We start from the raw sequence: 22107 nt of genomic DNA on the forward strand, positions 1-22107 counted from the left end.
CTTAATTCGTACACGGGCTCCATAGTCTCAACATGTGATTGAAGTGCAGAAGAATACCAAATGGCACTTGTGTGGGTTTATCTACAGTTCTTGAGGATGGCAGCATGACCATACCCTCGTGTTAAAGATGGGGCTAATCAGAGCACCAATGCAGGCCTCACCATCAAACAATGCGCAGCTTGTGGAGGGTGTGCGGTATGCATCATGTGGGGATCAGGTAGCTCGGTTGGCTAAATGACTAATTGCAATGCAGAATGATGCCAACAGCATGGATTCAATTCTCACTTTGGCTGAGGTTACCCTGAAGGACTCTTCCTCACCCTCTCCCCTTGCCTGAGGAATGGTAACTTTCTTGAAGGCAGCTTAGCAGACCCTATTCCCATCATTACTGAGGGTGCTTGGTGATTGTAGAAAAAAGAAATTGGTTCCCTGAAACATGTAAACAATAAAAACTTGAGTGACCCATGTAGGTGTGATCTGACCAGAGGCTCCAATAAGTAACTTTCCAACATATAGCACCATGAACCCTTCACTATTGACAGGGAAAGATAATTGCAAACTGCCTGATGTAGAATTGGCAGTGCCGGCTTGATCAGTAATTATAACTACATGTTACTGTGGTCGAATAATGAGTGTGAATTACTGTTTACTTTCATTCCTTCTCAACTGTGGCTCAGATGGTAGTATTCTTGAGTCACACACTTACAGGATCAAGTATTCCCAAATCTGAGCATACAAAGTCCAAGCTAACACTTCAGTATCCTGTGGCTCTATCTATTCTTTAGGGGAATATAAAACATCCCCTTACACTATCTTGATGAAGCATATGAGAGACCTGGCCTATATTTAATTCTGAACCAATATCACAAAAGCAGATACCTGGTCATTTTCACACTGCTTGTTTGAGCGAATTGCTGTATGTATTCCAGCGGCTGTGTTTCCTACAATAGTGATGACACTTTTGGCTATGAAACACTTTGGGATATCTAGTCATTAAAGGTGCTGCTTTAATGCAAGTCTGTCTTAGGAAGTGCTCACTCCCCATGTACCCAACATTCACTGTGCTGAAGGTAGAAACAAACTCACTGCTGCAGCATTGCAGAGTGTCTGTCCCATGTTGTAATTTGAACAGCAATAGAAGCGTAGACTTGATAAGACATGGTGGGAGAGAGGTCATTTCTGGGGGTTGGTGGGTGAAGGGAGACTACTGCGTTGTGGTTGGAGATTTGGTTTGTTTGAGAGGGAAGAGCTGTGGTTGGAGAGTTTGTTTGGGAGATAGGGGAGAGCTGTGATTGGCGAGTTGGTTTGATTGGGAGAGGGGAGAGCTGTGATTGGAGAGTTGCTTTGTTTGGCATGGAGGAGAGAGCTATGATTGGAGAGTTGGTTTGTTTGGGCGAGAGTGGAGAGGTGTGGTTGGAGAGTTTGTTTGGGAGAGGAGAGAGCTGTGATTGGAAAGTTGGTTTGTTTGGGAGAGGGGAGAGCTGTGATCTGAGTTCGTTTCGGGTGATCTGCATCCACAGCCCTGATGTGTTCCAGTACTGCATTCTACTGATCGAGGATCTTAAACCTCAAACTGCTTCTTACCTTCCTCAGTCTGTTATCAGTCAACAGGCCATAGCCTATTGACCAAAACCAAAATCTAGAATTGGCTCAACATTAATTCCTGGATTACTATCATATCTCCTCTTCAAAGTTGCTCATGAGTAACTGCCATATTTTGCAAAGGTAGACAACACAAATTGTGAAGTGCACTTGGGAGAAACATAAATACAGTTCCTGAATAATGGTGCAGTTTGGACGGAGTCCTATACAGAATATGAAATACCAGAACACTGCATTCAAATAGTTTATTAATTTACATGATTTGTAGATACATTTGAGCTATATTCTTGTGTATAATTTATATACTTTGGCTTTAAACAATAAAATATATCTGGAATAATCAGATAAAATAGATTTTCTTTTAGAAAAAAGTTCTTGTTTGACAAGAAGTGACAAACACTTGAACAGTGCGGATGGAACTTATACAGGAACAAATGCATATTACGCAAAAAATAAGATTCAACACACAATCAACCATCGTATATGGTTCAGTTACTGAGAATATCAGGCAGCAGCAAATGGGAGTCTTTTCAATGAACGAATCGCTTTTGGCAATAGATAGTATATTTAATTTCTATATTGGTAAATTCTGAACTTAATTCCTTATATAGGTTTGAGTATTGCGATGATAACTGGGATGGAAAACCACCTCCCTTGTTAGTAATTTCAAACATTCACATCACACTATATAAAATCATAACCCACAACTTGAAATTGATCTGAAGCTTCCTTTAATGAAACTGGCTGTCTGACTGGTTTAGCTCTGTTGTCTATCACGTTAGCCACTAATTGCAATTTTAATTGTAATTAATTGTAATTAAGACATTTTATTGGTTAGATGATCTCTCCAGGCATTCAGCATGGTGGCCACCTATGAACCTTTGGTCTTTTTGTGCACTTGTTTGGAAACTGTCAGTTTTCTTAAGATGTAAGCAAATATCCACATGTGAAATGCTTTTGTTTGTATAATGTACATCATTTTATACCACACTTGGGGCATGGGATTGAAACACTGTGGCCATGGCAATGTCTCTGGTTCACAGCTTGTGTTGCACAGCCCAAGCTTTTAATATGGCACCTAAACTATATTTTTCCTGCATCTTTTATTAGTTTGTTGGGCCATTGTGATATGAATTTTTAAGAAGCTTCTGAAACTGTTGATTGACTGTCACACCCTGTAAGTTTTCAACTTATCCCAGCTGCCAAGTATTTCACAGCTTCATGGACCTTCAGTTACCTGCTTATCCGAATAACCTATCAAATAATCATTTTTTAAAAAGTTGCACATTCTCTAGAAGACCCGAGGCCAAACTCAATGCAAGTTATATGTCGCACCCCTTTCATTCATATTAAAGAGTATCACTTTTAGCTCTTTGAGTGCAAGTGATGGATTCACTGGTGCCTTCTCCCTAGTCGGTATTTCACTGTCACAAGTGACGTGATTCTATTCACTTCAATACCCTAGAATTTTCTGACATATTCTGAGAATTAGTTAAACTTTCAACAAGTGTTTGACAAAATTTGGTCTATATTGCCCTTTGGTGGGTTTAAAGCCCCTGGTGGTGTTGAACGAGACATGGGATAGTGATAACCTCGTAGGGTAGATTCACAGGTTATTGTTCCTTTTATCCCATGCACAGGCTGGACTATCATTTATTGCCCATCCCTAGTTGCCCCTTGAGAAGCTGTTGGTGAGCTGAATTCTTGAACTGCTGCAGTCCATGTGCTGTAGGTTGACCCACAATGCCCTGAGGGAGGGAATTCTAGGATTTTGAAGGGAGGGAGATATATTTCCAAGTCAGGATGGTGAGTGGATTAAAAGGGAACTTGCTGGTCATGTTGTTCCCATGTATCTGTTGCCTGTGTCCATCCAGATGACCTTGGTTATGAGTTTAGAAGGTGCTATTATAGCTAATTAAGAAGCTGTGCAGAGTTTCAAAGTGGTCTGAGGTAAATGTTGCCAAAGGGACTTTTTTATACAGCATCCTGGTTGACTCTCACATCTGCCACTTTTTAATTTTACTAAGAGACTGCTGTTACTATGGTAACATCACAAAGTGACTCAATGTGTAAAAGTACAACAAGGTTTGTCTACCAGTTAACACCCAGTGTATGAGAAACAGCAGCAATTCATGTGACTAGTACATTCCAGAGAGGCCAGTTTCTCTGGTAAGTTATTTTAGTGACCTGCTTTTGCATACACATCATTTCTGGATGTTACAGTTAATGGGCGCATACCTCTGGTGCACATACCTGTGCATGCCTGAACTACCTGGGAATCTTCAAAACCATCCAAGCCCATGAAGTCAGTGGGAAATGGTTAACAGGAGACACTTGAGGAAGGAAGCATTGAGAGGCAACTGGGAAATTTTTCAAAAAGACAGCTACTTTGCAAAGGAAATTGGATGATTCTAATACACGTGTCATCATGGTAGCATTACACTGCAATTCTATCTTCAGCTAAGAGCTTAGTTCTAATGTACATTGAAAAATATTTACCTCTAATTGTTTTTGCTTGTTTGTCTGTAACAAAATAAGTCCTGTTACATAATCGAACTTGGCCTAATGTTCTTAATCTGTTGCAATGAATCAATAGCCAGTGCAATACCTGGCCACAAAGCATGGGAATTCCCTGGTTTAAGCTGCAGCATTGACTAGTGTCCAATTGACTCTTGACTGGCTGTAAGTGGGCTTTGTTTCCTTTGCCTTGAGGACAGTTTGAGTACAATGGCATCTTCTGGGGATGCTACATGTAAGAAGTATTGAATAACACTTGTGGTGCACAAGGAGACTGTTCAGTCCATCATGTCTGCACCACCTCTCATAGCATTACAATTTTCAGCCAATGTCCTGCACATTGGGTATTTATTTAAAGTAAAAAGTGGCCTCTTGAATTGAACCTGCCTCCTCCACATTTCCAGGCAGTGCATTCCACACTCACTGGGTGAAAACAAGGACTTCCCTAGGGAAATAGATTGCAAATGGGGAACTTGAGAGATGGTTGCCTGGGCAAAGAGATTTTGTGAGAGGCACGGAGAGGGAATTGTTGAGAAATGCCCAAGCCAGTTTCTGTTTGTGAATTCATCACTTGCGCTTTATGAGCAGAGAGTTGAGGACTGGCTAGAAATGACTTACTGGGACTTTCTTGAAAATGGTAGATTTGTTGCAATATCCAAAAGGAGTTTAGACACTGGCACCTATCACTTTTCATCCCTCAGTCCTTGACCTTTTCATTGGCCTTAACATGATATAAGCTTAGAAAGTAGGTGCAGAAGGAAAACGTTTTGGATCGTTTGGAACATCTTGCTTCACTTCAGGGGTTTTTTAGTGCATATCCATAAGCCAGTGGTTACTTTGCTATTTGCATATCACTGGCATAAGTACAAAAATAAATCACAATCCAATACAGCTTAAAAGGTGAAATTCAATTCACTAGTTCATATATATATATATATATAATACTGCCTCTAAAAGTAACAGAATAACAGCATCCAACTTTAGAACAGCTCAAAGTGCTCTGTCTCATTTAAAGGCAATATCTCCCCCATTGACTGTTTCCCATGTTGTAGTCTCAGAGGAGACTTCACCCATTCCTCCAACCAGGCTTTAGTCACATCCAAGTGACAATTCTGAACCTCAGCATTAAATGATAGGGATGATTTTCAATGTCTCAGAAGCTGCTTGAAGCCTTGTGTAGATCGAACCCAGCCCCCCACCTTGCCAAAGCAGAGGTTGGAGCATTTTCCTTGGCTGGAGCTGGGAATGTTGGCTGCAAGCTTTGAGGTCAGCCCTTGACACACAACCCAGTGGGGGAGACAAACAAAAAGCAGAGACCAACTAAGATTTTGCTCTTCCGCAGGGATTTCTGCAAGGAGCAGGGAACTGAGAGTCATGTCTGACTGGAGGAGAGGTTCCATACAATTGGGTGCCTTGAGGAAGTTATGCCATTCCTCGCTTGAGAGATTCCTCGCTACGGAAGGTCCAGTCACACGGTGACGAGAAACTGCATGGCCATTTGAAGGCAAAATGTCACCAATTTGAGACATTTTCACCCGCTCCATCCATAACTCCTAGGAAGAAAGAAAGCAAGAGAGGCGGGTTCAGTCTTACGGAAGTCACATAAATAGAGAGGGAGAAGTCATACTGACAGGGTAAGGTAAATTAAGGTGAGAAGGGAGATTTCTGTGAAGCACAATAGTTGATAGGGGCCATTTAGGCTGTAGGTATTACACTAGTGGTTACTTTTCTCAGTGACAAACATTATTCAACTTTCGGCCATGCTTTAGGCACCTGTACCTCTGCAACTTTCCTGGAGCTATTTATCAAAACTGTCTACAAAGTCCCAAGAATTGGTATTTCCAAAACAGCAAGACATTAATCTCAGAATGTGACTAGAGGAAATGGATCTCTGCACACATCCCAGGGATATTGGGTATTTAGAATAACTCATCCTGATGTCTTACAATTAATAGGTTAGCTATAGCTTTAATGCTCTACTGCCAGCTGCTGGGGTACTAACTCAAACCAACATATTTCATCTTGTTCCATACTCCTGCTCAACCAAATATAGTGTGGACTAATTAATCAAGTCAGGAAGCATTCTGTACAAATACTGCCTGATAACCAAAGGCAAAATCATGCAATATTTATTCATCTTTTTTATAGAAATATGCAACAACAAAGGAGGCCATTCAGTCCAGCTCCTGGGTTCTGCTGACAGTTTGGCTAGTGCCTGGAGCCCAGTGAGTTCCTGTGACTATCTCCCTTCAGTACAGTCTCTCTGATCTCTAACACTGTTAAAGGGGTCCAGGTTAGGTCAGATGCTGGAAAAGGAATGAACCTTGTTTGCAGGCTTTATAACTTAAGCCAAGAACAAGGGGTTTGCGCTATGGCGAAGGTGGGGGTGGCCAGATGTTTGATTGGAGGAACTTTCTAAGTGGAGTCTGTGTAATTGAGAAAACACCTCCTTTAAAATTCATTAAACTTTGTGGGATCTTCGATTCCCTCAACTGAGCTTGTACCATCATTCATATTATATCACTCCGAACATCTTTACTGAGAGATCAGGCTACAGTGACATTGAACTCCAGCATAAAACACATCCCAGCACAGAGCTGCTCAGATTGAGACAGAGCTGTATCCTGCATGTCTTCCTGCTGCACTCCCTCTGTCCTCACCCAGTGATAATAAATCTCCACCCTGGTCACTGCCTTGGAAACTTGTTTCCTGTGAATCTAACTCTGCAACCTCCTCATCAAAGCAAGTTATTAAATCAAAGGAAACCGTATAAATCACATCTCAGGCAGCATTCCAGAGTTCTGGTGTTTTTCACGACTTTGCAATTCGTTAGAAAGCCCAGTTCAACAACAGGGTGGACCGGATTATTTGCTTCTTACCTTTCTCAAACTTTCACAGAAACCAGCCTCATCTCTTCCACCCTGCAGAGAAAGCAAACACATTCGTGAGGTCACGGAGCAGAAGCAAAAATATTGTCCGGGGTGGCGGGTTTAGAATGGCATCCATGGGCATTACCACATCCACCAAGGCAGCATCACGCAGTGAGGTAGTGTGCTACCCATCTGGACTCTGTTACTCCTGTTATTTCCCTAGACACTGCCCACCACTCAGAAAGAACAAGAAATGGCCTTTCACTCCACCATCTCCACCTTCACCCTCCCCCTGGCCCAGGAGCGAAACATGAACTTGCCCACTGGGCACTGCCATGTGGGACCAACTCCTCACGGTTTGCACAGGGTCTGTGTGCCCTAGCACCCACCCAGTTGGTCTATTCCAATGGTGGTGACACTCACAGGACACATAGCTTCCTTGTTATTCTGACAACACGGTAAACATTTACACAGTACACAGCATCTCCCATCACCGTCTGTCAATGATGCTTCTTATCAGACTGGAGTTATACTGCAGTGCTGCACCGTTCTGCTAATTCGGAGGCAAACCATATTACTCCTCACTGGGGTTACACATTTCACACTTGTGTCACACTTCCAATTGACTTATCTGAACTGTACTCCCACACATTCATGACCCTCTCACGAACAACCAAGAAGGCTTCTCTGAACAAGGATCTACCAAGGAATAATGTGTGGTCTAGGGTAGGTATCACCCTAGTTATGTGCAGAAATAGTTCAGCCACAGACAAACCTAAACATCATCAATCTCTACATGTCATTTAATCTCAGTTACAGTTTCACAGCACAGAGTGAGGCCAATCATCTCGTACTTGGATCGCCTCCTTTGAAAGAATGATTCAGTAAGTCCCACAGCCCTGCTCTCTCCCAACAGGCATGAACATTTTTAAAAAATATTTCCCTTTGAAAGTTGAATCTGGCTCCATCACCTTTCCAGGCTGCGCATCAAATTCATAACTTCGAATGTTTCTTTTTATTCAATCATGGGATGTGAGTGTGGCTGGCTGGGCCAACATTTACAGTCCAATTCCTACTGCCTTGGAGTGGTGATGGTAAACCTTCACCTGGACCCATTGCAGAACTGTGGGCTAGGGTTATCCACAGTGCTATGAGGAAGGGATTTCCTCAATGTGCACTCAGTAAATGAAGGCACACTGAGTCAGTTCCAGGTCAGAATAGTTGTGCACAGACAGAGGCTGCTCATCTGCAAGATTAACTCAGCCAATCCTGTTTTCTTGCCCTTTTTCTGTAGTCCTGCAATCTCTCCCTGTTCTGGAGTCTACATGTTTGAAAGACAGGACTGAACCTGCCTCTCCCACACTCTCAGACAGTACATTCCAGACTCTAACCCCTTGAGTGAACCTGCCTCCCCACACCCTCTGACAGTACATTCCAGACCTAAACCACTCTGCACTAAATAATTTTCCTCATGTCTCCATCTCTCCTTCTGAATTCAATACTGCTCAGTATCCTCCGGCTCAAGTCTTCCACTAATGGAAATTGTTTTTCCCAATCTATTTCTCTCTCTCCTTTTCCATAGACTTCAGCTATGACACTCTCATACACCTTTGGAAATCCATATACACCTCAACAAACCTCATCATGTAAATAATATAAAATGCCGACCATGTAACAAAAATTCACAACTGACTTTCGATCCATTTGCCAGTTCTCCTGACTTGTCGCCAATGAGGCAGTTTCATGAGAGATGTTTACAGATACCAGAATGAGATGAGTCGGCTATACTTAGCAACTCCTCAAAGTGTTGGGACAAGCACACACCATTGCTGGAGAAACTCAGTAAGTCTGACAATCCACAAACTGGTGGAGTGGACTGTCTGGAAGGCCAGATTCAACAGTAATTCTGAAAAAGGTTGTTACAGGAACGTAAATCTTCCTACAGCAACAAAATCTGAGTGCTGGATTTGCATTGCTAAAACTGTCTGCCCTAACCTTTGAAAGTCCCATTGAAAATGATTAACTCATACAGCTGTAGAGATGAAGAAACAATTAACTTAATCCTAATGTAATCAGTTATTGTATTATCTTAGTTACATCGCAGTTTTAGCAACGTTGTAATTAAAACTCAATTACTGTGTAATTACATTATAATCCATGGAATTTAAATGTTATGAAGGCATTGTAGCTATGACTGGAGAACATCAGCAACAAAGTACCCTGGCTACTAATGGCATGGTTACAGATCATCAGACCATAGATGCCAGGGTCAGCACGGCCTGGAATTACAAGCTAATTGGTCTTTGTTTCTCAAGCCAAGCTTTTCAAAGATCTCATTTGCCAATGTGAATCAGACAGGTTCCTGTGCTTGAGAGGATGATTAGAGTGTTGATGGATTTAAGGACATCAGGAATGATTGTTCCTTGATCGATAGGGTCAAGTGCAAGAACTTGAGGAACGAGAGCAGGATAATTTTGAAGATACAGTCTGTAGATTGTGATAGAGACAGAGGCCATTGAGATAAACAGCTGAACGAAGGAATGGATAAATATGGAATGAGGGAGGACGATTGTAACTTCTGGGAAGAAACACCAGTGTAGATTGGTTCGGCTGAACCGGATGGAATATAGATGCTAGTCCACACCCATAAGCTGTGAAAATTGAAATCTTAGGATAAGAGGTCACATCAAGATTGTGTCCATGTATTTAGATTGACGTTTATATTTCTATATTACAGCCAGCCTCAATCTGCTTCTTGCCCTAACATGGACTCCTAACGTGAAGCTTGTTTCAATTTTCAGTTCTGAAGAATACTCACAGTGGACCCGAAACATTCACTCTGTTTCCCTCTCTCCACTCTGCTGAGTTTGTCTAGCATTTATTTCAGGTTTCCAGCACCCATACCATTTTGCTTTTAGTCTCATTTTATTCACGAGGAGAAAGTGAGGTCTGCAGATGCTGGAGATCAAAGTTGAAACTTTATTGCTGGAACAGCACAGCAGGTCAGGCAGCATCCAGGGAACAGGAGATTCGACGTTTCGGGCACAGATTTTCGGGAAAAGATTCCTGAAGAAGGGCCTGTGCCCGAAACGTCGAATCTCCTGTTCCCTGGATGCTGCCTGACCTGCTGTGCTGTTCCAGCAATAAAGTTTCAACTCATTTTATTCACGGCCTATCTGGACAATTAAAGCCAATGGCTGGTGCCCACACTGTGTTGTGACTAAGGGACTGAAAGTGCAACCTGCTTAAGTACCCCATGTTTCTCAGCCTGGCTTGAAAGATTGGCAGGGATGGAAATCGAGCTGTTGCTCAAAAGCTTCCAGATCAGAATTCAGTCACTCTTTGACATAAAACCGCTCTCCTGAGGAGCCTCAGTGCTATAGCCTGGCCACATGAAAACACGCATTTCCTCAGCAGCCATTGTTGCTCCCTTATCTACGGCTGACTTCACAATAACCTGTTTGACTCATTGTGTCAACTCTTCCTGTCATTGCAAAATGCAAATGATGTTTTTTAGGAAACGCCGACATTCCAGAGATTTCTGAAGGTCTCGTCTGACTGAAACATTTGTCACCCAGACCTCAGAAACAATAAAAATGCCATCGTTCTTCATCAGGAAGTTCACTTAATTTGTTTTGCAAACTCTGGTCTTTTCATCAACTTGCCAGGAATAATCGACTGTTTTTTTTGTCAGAAAGGAAAGAGCCTCACAGGGTTATTTATTACCTCGGCTGGAAACCTGCCCCGGCTTTGTCAGCTCTTGGTGTCAAACATTTGAGACAATATCCATGCTTTAACCTTTCCACTTCTCAGAGAAAACGTGTACAGAATATACAATATAAGGTGTAGGAAGTCTACTCCACCAATCAATGAGGGCATGGCTGATCTGATGACAATCAATTCCATTTTCCTTTCTTCTATAACCATTGGTTCCCTTTAATGATTAAAAATCTGTCTGACTGGGCTTTGAGAATACTTAACTGCTCAGAATCAACAGCCTTCTGCATTCTCATCTCTGTCTTAAACCCCTCATTCTGAGATTGTGCACTCTCAGTTAGACTCTTCCCACATGAGGGAACAACCTCTCCACTTCTCCCCTACCAAGACGCCTCAGAAATCACACAACACCAGGTTATAGTCCAATAGGTTGAATTGGAAGCACTAGCTTTCGGAGTGCTGCTCCTTCATCAGGTGGTTTCAACAAGGTCAATTCACATTCTTCCATATTCCATAAGTACAGACCCAAACCACACAATCTCGTCTCATAAGACTGTCCCTCCATACCCAAGATCAATCTAGTGATCCTTTGCTATCGATGTTCAGTGTCAGGTCATGACTGACAGGACCCACCCTGTGCTACATCCCCTCAAAGCTGCTTGCTCGGTGCACGAGGAAGCAATATTATTTTCGACAGATGATGCTGACAGTTAATGCCAATTGGTGGGACCAGTTTGGTTTTAGCAGCAAAGGAACAGCTTTGTGATTATGCAGTGAAAGAAAATATATGGGGGTGGGTGGTGTGGGGTAATGTCTCCATGATGTCCTGGGCAATATTTCTGACTCAATCAAGGAAGCAAAAATGATTGATTAGTTCGTTTGGTGAGACTGTATTGTGTGACCGGGTACTGAGGCCCTTTGACTAAAAGGTCATCCCCCCATCACCAGCAAATGTCAGTAGAATTGACCCCAGCCAAAAGTCAAGATTCGGAGTTGATCGACTGAATTGATCTCGCAGTCACGCAACAGGAGCAACAGGAGTCAGCACCCAGACCACGGGCTGTGTAGAGGACACGCTGTGGGAATGAATGTGAGAATATTGCCTGGAACACAGAGTTAATGACAGTTACTGATGGCCCAGTGGTATAATGGCTGGGCTTAAATCCAGAGACCCAAGTAATGTTCTGGGGACCCAAGGTTCGAATTCCCCCATGGGAGATGTTGGGATTCACTAAGAATATGGAATTAAGGGTCTAATAATGACCTTGAAACAATTGTGGGAAAAACCCATCTGGTTTATTAATGTTCTTCAGGGAAGGAAACTGCCATCCTTACCTGGTCTAGCCTACATATGACTTCAGCAATGTGGTTGACTCTTAACTGCCCTCCCCGGGCAATTAGAGATGGATGATAAATGTGATGAAGTCATCTCATGAATAATTTTTTTAAAAAGACCCATCAGTTCTGTGAAATAACATTGCTTCCTTATGCACTGAGTGAGCAAGCTTGTGGGGATGCAGTACAGGATGGTTCCTGTTGATTGTGCTGTCAGACGTGACACTGATTGTCATCAGTGCAAAGCTGTCAAATACAGAAAGCGTTTGCAACATATGTTCTTGGAGAAAAGTCTCAGTTGGTGAAGCAGACACCATGCTGATCGAAGGATCACAGGTTCGCTCCCTGGCATGTGGTACGGAGGAGGCAACAATTAACTTCAATGTTAGGGTCATATGCAGCTTCCAGTCTCTGTCGGTCTGTGCCTCCAAGCCCAGCTGACACAGTCCTATTGGTGCTAACACCTTGGCATTGGCTGGACCTGAAGGATTACAAAGGGTGCCCCTTGATGTTGTCACTCATTCACACACCCCGCCTCAGTTATAATTCTAAAACATTGGCAACCAGAGATAAACACAGACTAATGAGAAACTACCAGAACTTATCTGCTGATGAAGAATAAACATCCAATCTGGAAGGGTTGGGATATTTCTGTGCAGTGTTGGATAGCATTTGATGAATCATTTGGATTAAAATGACGTGAAAGAGTATGGGGTCAAAGCAGCAGGAGATTGGCATTACAGAATGGTGCTCATTTAATGAGCAGACCTGATGGGCTGAATGGCCTTCTGTGATAGTAACTATTGTGGATTTCTATGTGTTACCTCACAACCTCATTCCCTTTTGCTCAGGGGAGGTTGGTGATTCTAGTATTAATATTCCACCAAGTGCCAATGCAGGGTTTGAACCTGTGCCCCAGAGCCAGTCCAGTGACATTAACGCAGCCCCACCACCACCTCCTCTTTGGGGCATCAGCTTCCCACTGTTGTGCACTGCTGACCTGTCATTTTTAACCTCTAGGTAATTCTTGGCAGCCTCTTAGACTTCATTTTATTTTTGCAAAAACCTGAAGGTAGAAGATATCTCTGCAGTATTACCAACCAAATGTTGAATGCATTGATAACAGATTGTTTTTTCTGCTGTTGCCTTGTTGGTTTTGAATCATAGAGGGGTTTGGTCCTGGTTTGTGAAGTTATCTATTTATCTTTTGAAGGAGAGAATGAACTCTAAAGGTTCAGAAAGATGGTGGGAAGGCTCATTAGCATAACTATCCCATGTGACCCAGTACTGAGCACAAATGGGCTGCCACCACTGATATCAAAGAAGTGACTTAGATGCTGCTCACACCCCCCTGCTCATTCTCATTTCCTACCCCTTCACAACAGCTGACCCAACAGCACCTGCCTTAGAATCTTGTCCAAGGAGGGTGACTATAAAACAGGAGCGACTTCTGGTTCCATTGTGATGCCCACTGAAGTGAAATAGCCTCACCATCTAGTCTCACATCTGAGCAGCAATTGGTGAGGAAGCAGATGGCAGTGCCACGTGTAAGAACAGACAGAGCAATACTGGAAGGGTAAACAGCATTGCTGGCACCGAGCTGCGCAAGGTTCAAATCAAGCGGGTACAAAGCTTTTTGAGGGCAATGATTCATTTCTCTAACAGGTTGAGGGACAATAGCTTCATACTCACTGTTGGTGTGCTCTGTTACGGTCCTGCACAATGAAATGGGCTGTGGCCAAGAAGAAGGTCCCTCCCAGGACAATGATAAAGGGGCACAGCATCAGAGCATAGCCCAGACTGAGGAACTCCCACAGATCCAAATCAGGCTTACTGTGTCTGATCACGTCCGAGATCTGAGCAAGACAAGAGAAAGCAAATGCCGATCAAAATCAAGGCTGCCCACTGAGGGAAATCGCTCCTCTAAAAACGGGTGAGGTAGCAAAGTGAAAGGTCATGAGACTGATGAAGGGAGATGGAGCAACTGAAAGAAACGATAGAATTTGAAATGTTTGCAATAATGGAACACGGGGCAAAATTCCAAGCTGCCTCTCAGTGTGGACCACGGGGAACATCCGGTGGGATTTAATAAGAATGTAAGAAATAGGAAGAGTCAGCCATTCTGCCCCTCAAAACTACCCCTGCTGTTCTATAACACCATGGCTGATCTGCTCCAGATATCAACTTCTGTTTTGTGCCAGCCCTGAACACCCGAATGTTGCAATACAATCTATCTACATCCCCCTGAATATTTTCAGTGATTTAGCCTCCCCAACTCTCTGGGATAAAGGATTCCAGACATCCACCATCCTCTAAAAATGAAAGAATCCTTCTCATCTCGGTTTTAAATGAATGCCTTCTTATTCAGTAACTATACCCCCATTTCAAGATCCTCCTAGTCATGGAAACATCTTCTCAACATCCCCCCTGTTATGCCCCCTCAGAAAACATTTGCACTCCGTCTCCAGCTCCTTATGCATTCCCAGTTTCTTTCCCCAGAGTCAACTGCTTTCTTGGGCTCGGAGCTTCAGGATTCTCTCCCTAAATTTCTTCCCTAACCTACCTCATTAAGACCCCTTCAAAATATTTCTAAAAACCTTTGGTCTTTAACCAAACTACTCGTCATTTAACCTAATATCGCCTCCACCTGTGGCTCACTATCATGTTAAAGGTGCTACATAAGTGAAGATTGATGTTGGCTGGAGGTCTCAGGTAATCCTCACCCTTATTACATAGATGCTGAGGTGACACTACACATCAAGCTGGGGAAGAATAAAGGCTTTGCACATCAGTGTTTGATAGATCTGTAGGTCACACTGCACTGTACTGCCTGGTGACACCCAGCCACCTTCCCAGTTTACCATTGAGTCCAGAAAGTCATTTTAATTAATGGGAACAGATGTCTCTGTTTTTGTAATATTGTCACAGTGAAGAATAGAAAGAATTTTATTTCCTGCAGGCAGATTCTGGAACAATTACAACAGCCAGACTAACGCTGATCAAATCATTTATTCAAACCAATAGCGATGATGGTTGTGTGATGGTGTCAACCAATAAGTGGAGTCACAATATTTAAATATTGCTAGCTTTTTCCTCCATCACAAAATCATTCCATGCAGAATAGCAGAATGGGTGGAGCACAGAAGGTGGCCATTTGGCCCACTGGATCTGTGCTGGCTCTCTCATCAAGGTCAATTTACACAATCCCACTCCCTCACTTTCCCCATAGCCTTGTAATTGTTTCTCTCCTTGGATACTAATCCTGCTCCCAAAATCCAGGATTGAGTCTGCCTCTATTGCACTCTCAGGCAGACTATTCATCAGGTATTAAACATTTTTCGTCTATTGATCTTTTTGTCATTCCTCTTAAAACCAGTGTCTTTGCTGATGGGAATAGTTCCCTCTCTTCCAAGTCAGACCAGACACCTCAGCCAAATTAATTAAACATGACTGAACAAATCCTTGCTGTTTGTCTTCTATTAACCTATTCTTGCCCAAGGGACAGCCCATTTTATGTCCCAATTGATTTATTTCTAAAGGTTTTCCCACTGAGGTTAAACTGGCTGGATTATACCTGCAGGGTTTATCCTTAAAGGTAACATTTGCAATCTTCCTCAGTTTATGCATCAAGCTCAAGAGCTAAGGGTAAAAGATCCTGACCAATCCCAATGCCGCTTCTAAGTCTCTGTTCCCTGTAATTGTGGCTTGTAATTGCTTTCTCCACACTCTCCCACTAATCTCCCAAAGTCAAGGTGGCCATTAGTTGACCTGGTCCCAAGCTTCCACCTTGAACCAATCACTAGACAGTGGATGACAGCTTGCCTCGGATTAACTTTATCCCTGTACAGATTCCCAGAACAGCATAGTTGGGATTGGGAGCTCAAGTTAGCCCTACCCTGAGGCCCTCCAGTCTAATATGCGGCCAGAATGTGCGCAGTCATTCATTAGTTAATCAGAAATGAATGTGAAAGCCAAATTGTACTTACAACACCAATTAAATAAGGGCTGCCTGCATCTCCGAGCAGGTGAGAGGTGAAACTCTGCAAGGCCACTGCGGTCGAGCGACGAGTAGGAATAACAACGTACTGGAAACAGAACGGAGAGAGAGTTAATTGATTTAAGCATCACCCATCACCCATCATTATCAAGTCAACAAGGATCTCATTACTCATCAAACTAAAATACAAGCACTCCACCAGACAAAGGAGCAGCACTCTGAAAGCTTGTGATTTCAAATAACGCTGTTGGATTATAACCTGACCTTGTCCATCCCAGTTCAACACTGGCACCTCCACATTAAAACTAAAATACAGTTTCAGCTTAAATCCCAACAAAGCATTTTGAGTCTCAGAGGCCAGTTTTCTTTATCTCCAGAGAATGACACACTGCCCCATGGTGTAACGGCCCCCATTATCCCTGTTTCCAAACAGAGACACTGAGGAAGGCTCCTTCAAACAATAACTGCAACTTATGTAGTACCTTTAATATAGTAAGTCACTTCAATGAACATAACAGACATCAGACTTGGCACCAGCCTTAAAGGAAGGGCTTATGACAGCAGGTGGGCCAAGACTTGCTCCAAGTTATTTCCTAAAGAAGGAAATCAAGGTGGAGAGGTTCAGAGATGGAATTCCAGAGCTAAAAGCAGCGTGGAGCACCAGAGGTGGCTAAAAGCAGCGTAGAGCAAGTGAAGATGGAGATACAGAAGGAGCCAAAATTGCAAGAGCTTGTGGAAGTGTCAGAGGATATAAAGATAGGGAAAGATGGGATTGGGAAGGTCTTTAACACAAGAGTAAATATTTTCAAATCAAGTCATTGATAGCCACACAAACATTGCAACATACATACTGTTCTGCAGCCTTATTGGAAGAAGCTGATACATTTGCTCATTTTCTCTCCCTTTGTGTGCAAATGCCAACTGACGCCCCTGATTGGCTGATAGCCAGTGTTACTGTCTAACCAGCTGCCAGGAGCTCTGCAACATCACCCAAGGTAGGTTCATATTGTACAGGTGCTATCTCAGGGCAATGTAGTGGTGATTTGAATTTCTCAGCCTGTAACCAGCTCCATGCTTCAGCTCCTTATTCTAGCCCTTCCGACAAGCTTTACTTTCCCGGTGTCCACACTTAAGCTTCACCAAGCAAACACAGTGAGCATCAGTAATAAGCAGATTCATGCAATTAGACGCTGAACAACTGAGCACAACATCTTGCCCACAGGAATCTCTGTGCCCAAGTTTAGCAATCTACTGTCATGGTACAGTGTATGGCATTAACATGACACTGGGTCCTTTAGCAGGGAAGTGTTGTTAACCTTCACCTAGTGAAGGATGAGGAGAATAGCTCTCAAGATTGTACATTCTGAGCACGATGTTTATCCCCCACTGCCCTGAGGTGGTGGTGGCAGGTACCAGCTGGCACGCCCAGTCACTTCACAGGCTGGTTTGGTGTCACTTTCATTACCGCGGGGCTTGGAATCACATGTCGCTCAGACGGGTAAAGGTGACCAATTTTCCCCTAAAGAGGGCACTGAACGGTTTGGGATTTTATAAGTTTGCAGGCTATTATTGATGCTAGTTCTTTGTTCCCAGAGTTTAGCCTCTCCTGCCCCTAGGTGAGATGAGCAGATGTAGAATTCGTGCTACAGCATGGAAAGTGGCCATCATGTCCGTGCTGACCCTCTTAGGGAGCCAGTTCACGGACTGCACTCTCCCACTCTCTCCTCGCACCCCTTCATAATCCTCCTTCTCGGAATATTTAGAAGATGTAGTCAGTGGCGAGAAGAGGGACCGAGTCTTTTCCCAATGACTGCTCCCGTTCTTCATCTGCTACGGCACAGAATTGGTACACACACAAAATTCACTGCCCGTGAAGGAAAGGAATTACACTTTAAAACTGCGTAAAGGAAACCTACCATGAGGATATCTGCCGTGATGGCCCAGTTCAAAAACAGGAGGGTTTCTCCGATAAATATACACATCTGTTAAAGGAGAGAAAGGTGGACATTAGAACCTTGTGTCAATAAACAGAGATCACATTGTATGAAATTGAGTGAATGTTCAGGGCCACTTTAAAAACTGAGGGTTTTAAGCCCACTGAAACTGACGCAGGTTTGTTCGGATTGGGAGAGTGGGGCAAGAGATTGGCAGCACCTCTTCTAGCTCTGTTTTCCAGTAACCTAACTGCTAAGGTCTGTCCTCATCAGTACAAAATCAGCCTCAGCTCAACTAGGGGAGGTAATGGCCCAGTAGTTTTATCACTGGACTATTAACCCAGAGGCCCAAGTAATGCTCTGGGGGCATGGGTTCAAATCTGGCCCCCCTCTCCGTGGCAGATGGTGGAATTTGAATTCAATAAATATCTGAAATGAAGAGTCTAAGGATGACTAAAGTCCTTTAGCAAAGGAGATTTGCCATCTGTACCTGGTCTGGTCTACATGTGGTTAACTCTTAACTGACTGAAATAATAAATGATGGCCTAACCAGTAATGCCCTCATCCTGTGAATGAGTTAAAAAAATGTAATCTCACCTCCAACAAAGACACACAACATTCATTCATTAAAAGGTAACAGTAAAATATTGGTAGGAAGCTCCCTTTTAATCCCAAGCAAGTGAATGTTGGTCTCCTGGACTAAAGAAATAAAGTTCATTTACTTCACATCCTTGCAAACTATGGGTATAGCTATTTACATATCACACTGGGGTGCATAGAGATCACTTGTTGTTATAAAGACCTAGTGTTGGGTGCAGATTATAAACGAGGAGTGGGGGGTGGGAGGAGTGCAGGTGTGGAAGTGAGCTGAATCTACTTTAAAAAGTAGGTGAATGGTTATTTAAAAATTTAGAAGTGGTAAGAAAATGGGGAAAGGGCAGAGGCAATGAAATTAAATAACCCTCTTTCCAAAGAACCAGTGAGGGTAAGCGGTTCAGTGGTTATCACTGCTGCCACGCAGCGCCAGGGACCCAGGTTTGATTCCAGCCTCGGGCGACTGTCTGTGTGGAGTTTACACATTCACCCCATGTCTGTGTGGGTTTCCTCCTACAATCCAAAGATGTGCAGGTCAGGTGAATTGGCCATGCTAAATTGCCCATAGCGTTAGGTGCAATAGTCAAAGGGAAATGCGTCTGGGTGGGTTACTCTTTGGAGGGTCAGTGTGGACTTGTTGGGCCGAAGGGCCTGTTTCCACACTGTATGGGATCTAATCACTGAACATAGGACCATAAGAAATAAGAGCAGGAGAAGGCCATTTGGCCCCTTGAGCTTGCCCTATCATTCAATAACGTCATGTCTGTGGCCTAAATCTCACCTTTCTATCTGTTGTCCCTCATAACTCTTGACTCTCTTTGTCAATGAAAGGTTTGTCTAATTCAACCTTGAATATACTCAATGATGTTAAACCCGCAGAGTTTTCTGGGGAAGAGACTTCCAATGACCTCCTGAGAGATTAATAAAGTTGTCCACATCACTGTCTTAACTGGGAGACCCGTTGTTTTGGCTTGAGATCCCTTTACCAGAAGAAGACTGGCCAAATGGTCAAAACTCTACGATTCAAATAAAAATTTGGCTGGCCCTTTTTCCAAATTAATTCTCAAAAAGCGATTTTCATCAACAGTTCTAACAGTGGATTCGCCTACCTTGCTCCCTCAGCAAATGGAAACGAAGGAAGGAGAGGGAATGTAGGAAGGGTGTGCAGTGTGCCTGTCAATCCTCGCAACAGAGTATGCTGATTGGTGAGAATTGGAGTTGTTTGTCTCTGCAAAGAACCTTTTCGAGCACCTTGTTCCTTTCTCAAGTAAATTCTTCCCCAGGCTTTAGATACCGATGTTAAGGCAGCAGAGAGCTGAGGGGTGCTGGTGAGGATCACAGCACACAGTTTTAATTTCTAACTCTGACTCTCGGCCAGACAAACAAACTGAAGTAATCTGTGACCGACTGTTCAGAGGTCACTAGTGGAAGTGGACCAGAGAAGGGCACCAAAGTTGAATTGGCAGCGTATCAAACACAATTGAGCTCAAAGGCAGCGGATTTGGCTGAAAGAAATTTCCCTTCAACATTCTGCAGCATTGTAAACGAACAACTCCGAGAGGTTGCTGCTGCAGCTCAGACCTGGCAGCACACTGAGTGGTCTAACCTTTGTCCATTTGGAATACTCCCCAGTCGTTTGATGCAAATAGGCTTCATAAATCTCAGGACAATTCAATTGCAATAAGGGTTTTGAAAGTTATACTTTTTTTTCTCTCTCTCTGTGAGGAACCCTGGAACGGAAAATGCAGGGAACGCGAGGCAGCTCAAACTGTGTGGGCGAAGGGAACAGGCAGGAGTACGTGAAATGTCAGAACCAGTGTACATTGGCCAGGGCTTAAAGAAGGTTAAGGAGACAAAGGGAAAGGATACAGCAAACAAGATGTGCAAAAGCAGTCAAGATCTTGCATTTATCTAGGACTTTTTCTGATCTCCTAACATGTTTAAGGCCAATTAAGCGCTCCTTGTCATTTCTACAGCAGTTAATGAATGCACAGCAAACCCCGAGATATGTGAAGGTGAAACATTGACAGGCAGGGCTCCCCTGTTCTTCAAAATAAGTGCTGTCAGATCTTTTTGTTGGACACCTGGAGGTGGTGTTGTGGTGAGGGGACATGAATAGTGGTGAAGAGCAAGAGTGGAGGCAGACAGGAACAAGGTTTTGCCTCTCCGCTGAAAGCTGGCACCTCTGACAGTGTGGAGCGCCCTCAGCGCTGCACTTTGGCCATTCAGCCGAGATTTTTCTGCTCAGCTCTCCGCAAGAGGTGCAACTCTAGCCAGGAACTTTGGTGCCAAGAGAGAGAGAGCAGCCTGCAAAAGGGGCACTTTGCTCCAATTAGAGATGATCAAAATATCAATGTGGTGGGTATCTGAGAACGTGGGTGTTGTGCTGGAGCCTGGATAGATTAGGAAGTTCCTTTCTGACAGAAACTGTCTCTATTTGAGACATTCACAAGTAGTACATGAAAAGAGAGTTCCTGCATTGTCTGGAGTGATCCCCATCAAGCTGTCTTGTTTCAGAATGCAGTGTCTGTTTGCTTGTACACAGTGTTTCTCCAACAAGAGCTTATACTGTTTTATGTATCTTTCTCCAGGAGGTACATGGTAGAAGCAAGAGGTTATTTACAAAATGGTCTGATCACTGACCTATCGCAAGATGCCTTCTATAGACAATGACTCTGAGTTTGCTCACAGGACCTGGATTTACAGTGCCTGGAAGTCTGGTAGAACTATAACCTGGATGAAAATCTTTAGACTGCCATTCTCAGGCTAGAGCTAAACTTTCAGACTTATTAAGCAAGGTTTTTAAATTACATTTTACTGAAGGAAGTGCTGATGTGAAAACCTCAGGGAAAAGATACACAAAACTACATGAGCAATCCCAATATCAGACCACGATTTTGTCAGCGTGTCCCGTGTTTTTATTTTCTCTTTATTCATTCTTCGGATTTGGACATTGTTGGCTTGACCAGCATTTCTTGTCATTGCTAATTGTGCCTGGAGGGGGCGCCTTCTTGAGCCACTGCAGTCTTTGGAGCGTAGGCACGGCCATGTTGCTGTTAGGGAGGGAAGTGCTGGATGAGTTGACCCAGTGTTGGAACTGTATAGGACTTCGGTTTGGCTACAGCTGGAGCACTGTTTGGAGTTCTGGCCACCACACCAAACGAAGGGTGTGATTACATTGGAGGGAATGGGAGTGGGGGTGACCTTACAGAGGTTTACAAAATCATGAGGGGCATGGATAGGGTGAATAACCAAGGTCTTTCTCCCAGGGTAGGGGAGTCCAAAACTAGAGGGCATAGGTTGAAGCTGAGAGAGGAAAGATTTAAAAGGCACCTGCAGGGCAACTTTTTTGCACAGAGTCGTGTGTGTATGGAACGAGCTGCCAGAGAAAGTGGTAGAGGCCGATACAATTACATTTAAAAGACACTTGGACAGGTGCATGGATTGGAAAGGTTTAGAGGGATATGAGCCAAACTCAGGCAAATGGGACTGGTTCAGTTTGGTTGGCATGGACGAGTTGGGCCGAAGGGTCTATTTCCGT

The 22107-nt window shown here is 43.5% G+C and overlaps 1 protein-coding gene across 1 annotated transcript in view; it reads right to left on the bottom strand.

Annotated features, from left to right (window-relative positions):
- Window positions 1–1826: 1826 nt before the first annotated feature.
- LOC122564162 (protein spinster homolog 2-like) overlaps window positions 1827–22107 on the bottom strand; it is a 98346-nt gene continuing 78065 nt past the window's right edge. Inside the window, exons 9-13 of the mRNA XM_043718809.1 lie at window positions 17955–18020; window positions 16028–16126; window positions 13734–13897; window positions 6999–7040; window positions 1827–5672 (exon numbers count right to left, since the gene is read on the bottom strand). Of these exons, the coding sequence (XP_043574744.1) occupies window positions 7004–7040; window positions 13734–13897; window positions 16028–16126; window positions 17955–18020 (366 nt within the window). The 3' untranslated portion in view covers window positions 1827–5672; window positions 6999–7003. The remainder of the gene's footprint in view (window positions 5673–6998; window positions 7041–13733; window positions 13898–16027; window positions 16127–17954; window positions 18021–22107) is intronic.

The sequence above is a fragment of the Chiloscyllium plagiosum genome, chromosome 28, assembly GCF_004010195.1.
Source record: "Chiloscyllium plagiosum isolate BGI_BamShark_2017 chromosome 28, ASM401019v2, whole genome shotgun sequence".
Classification (NCBI taxonomy): domain Eukaryota; kingdom Metazoa; phylum Chordata; class Chondrichthyes; order Orectolobiformes; family Hemiscylliidae; genus Chiloscyllium; species Chiloscyllium plagiosum.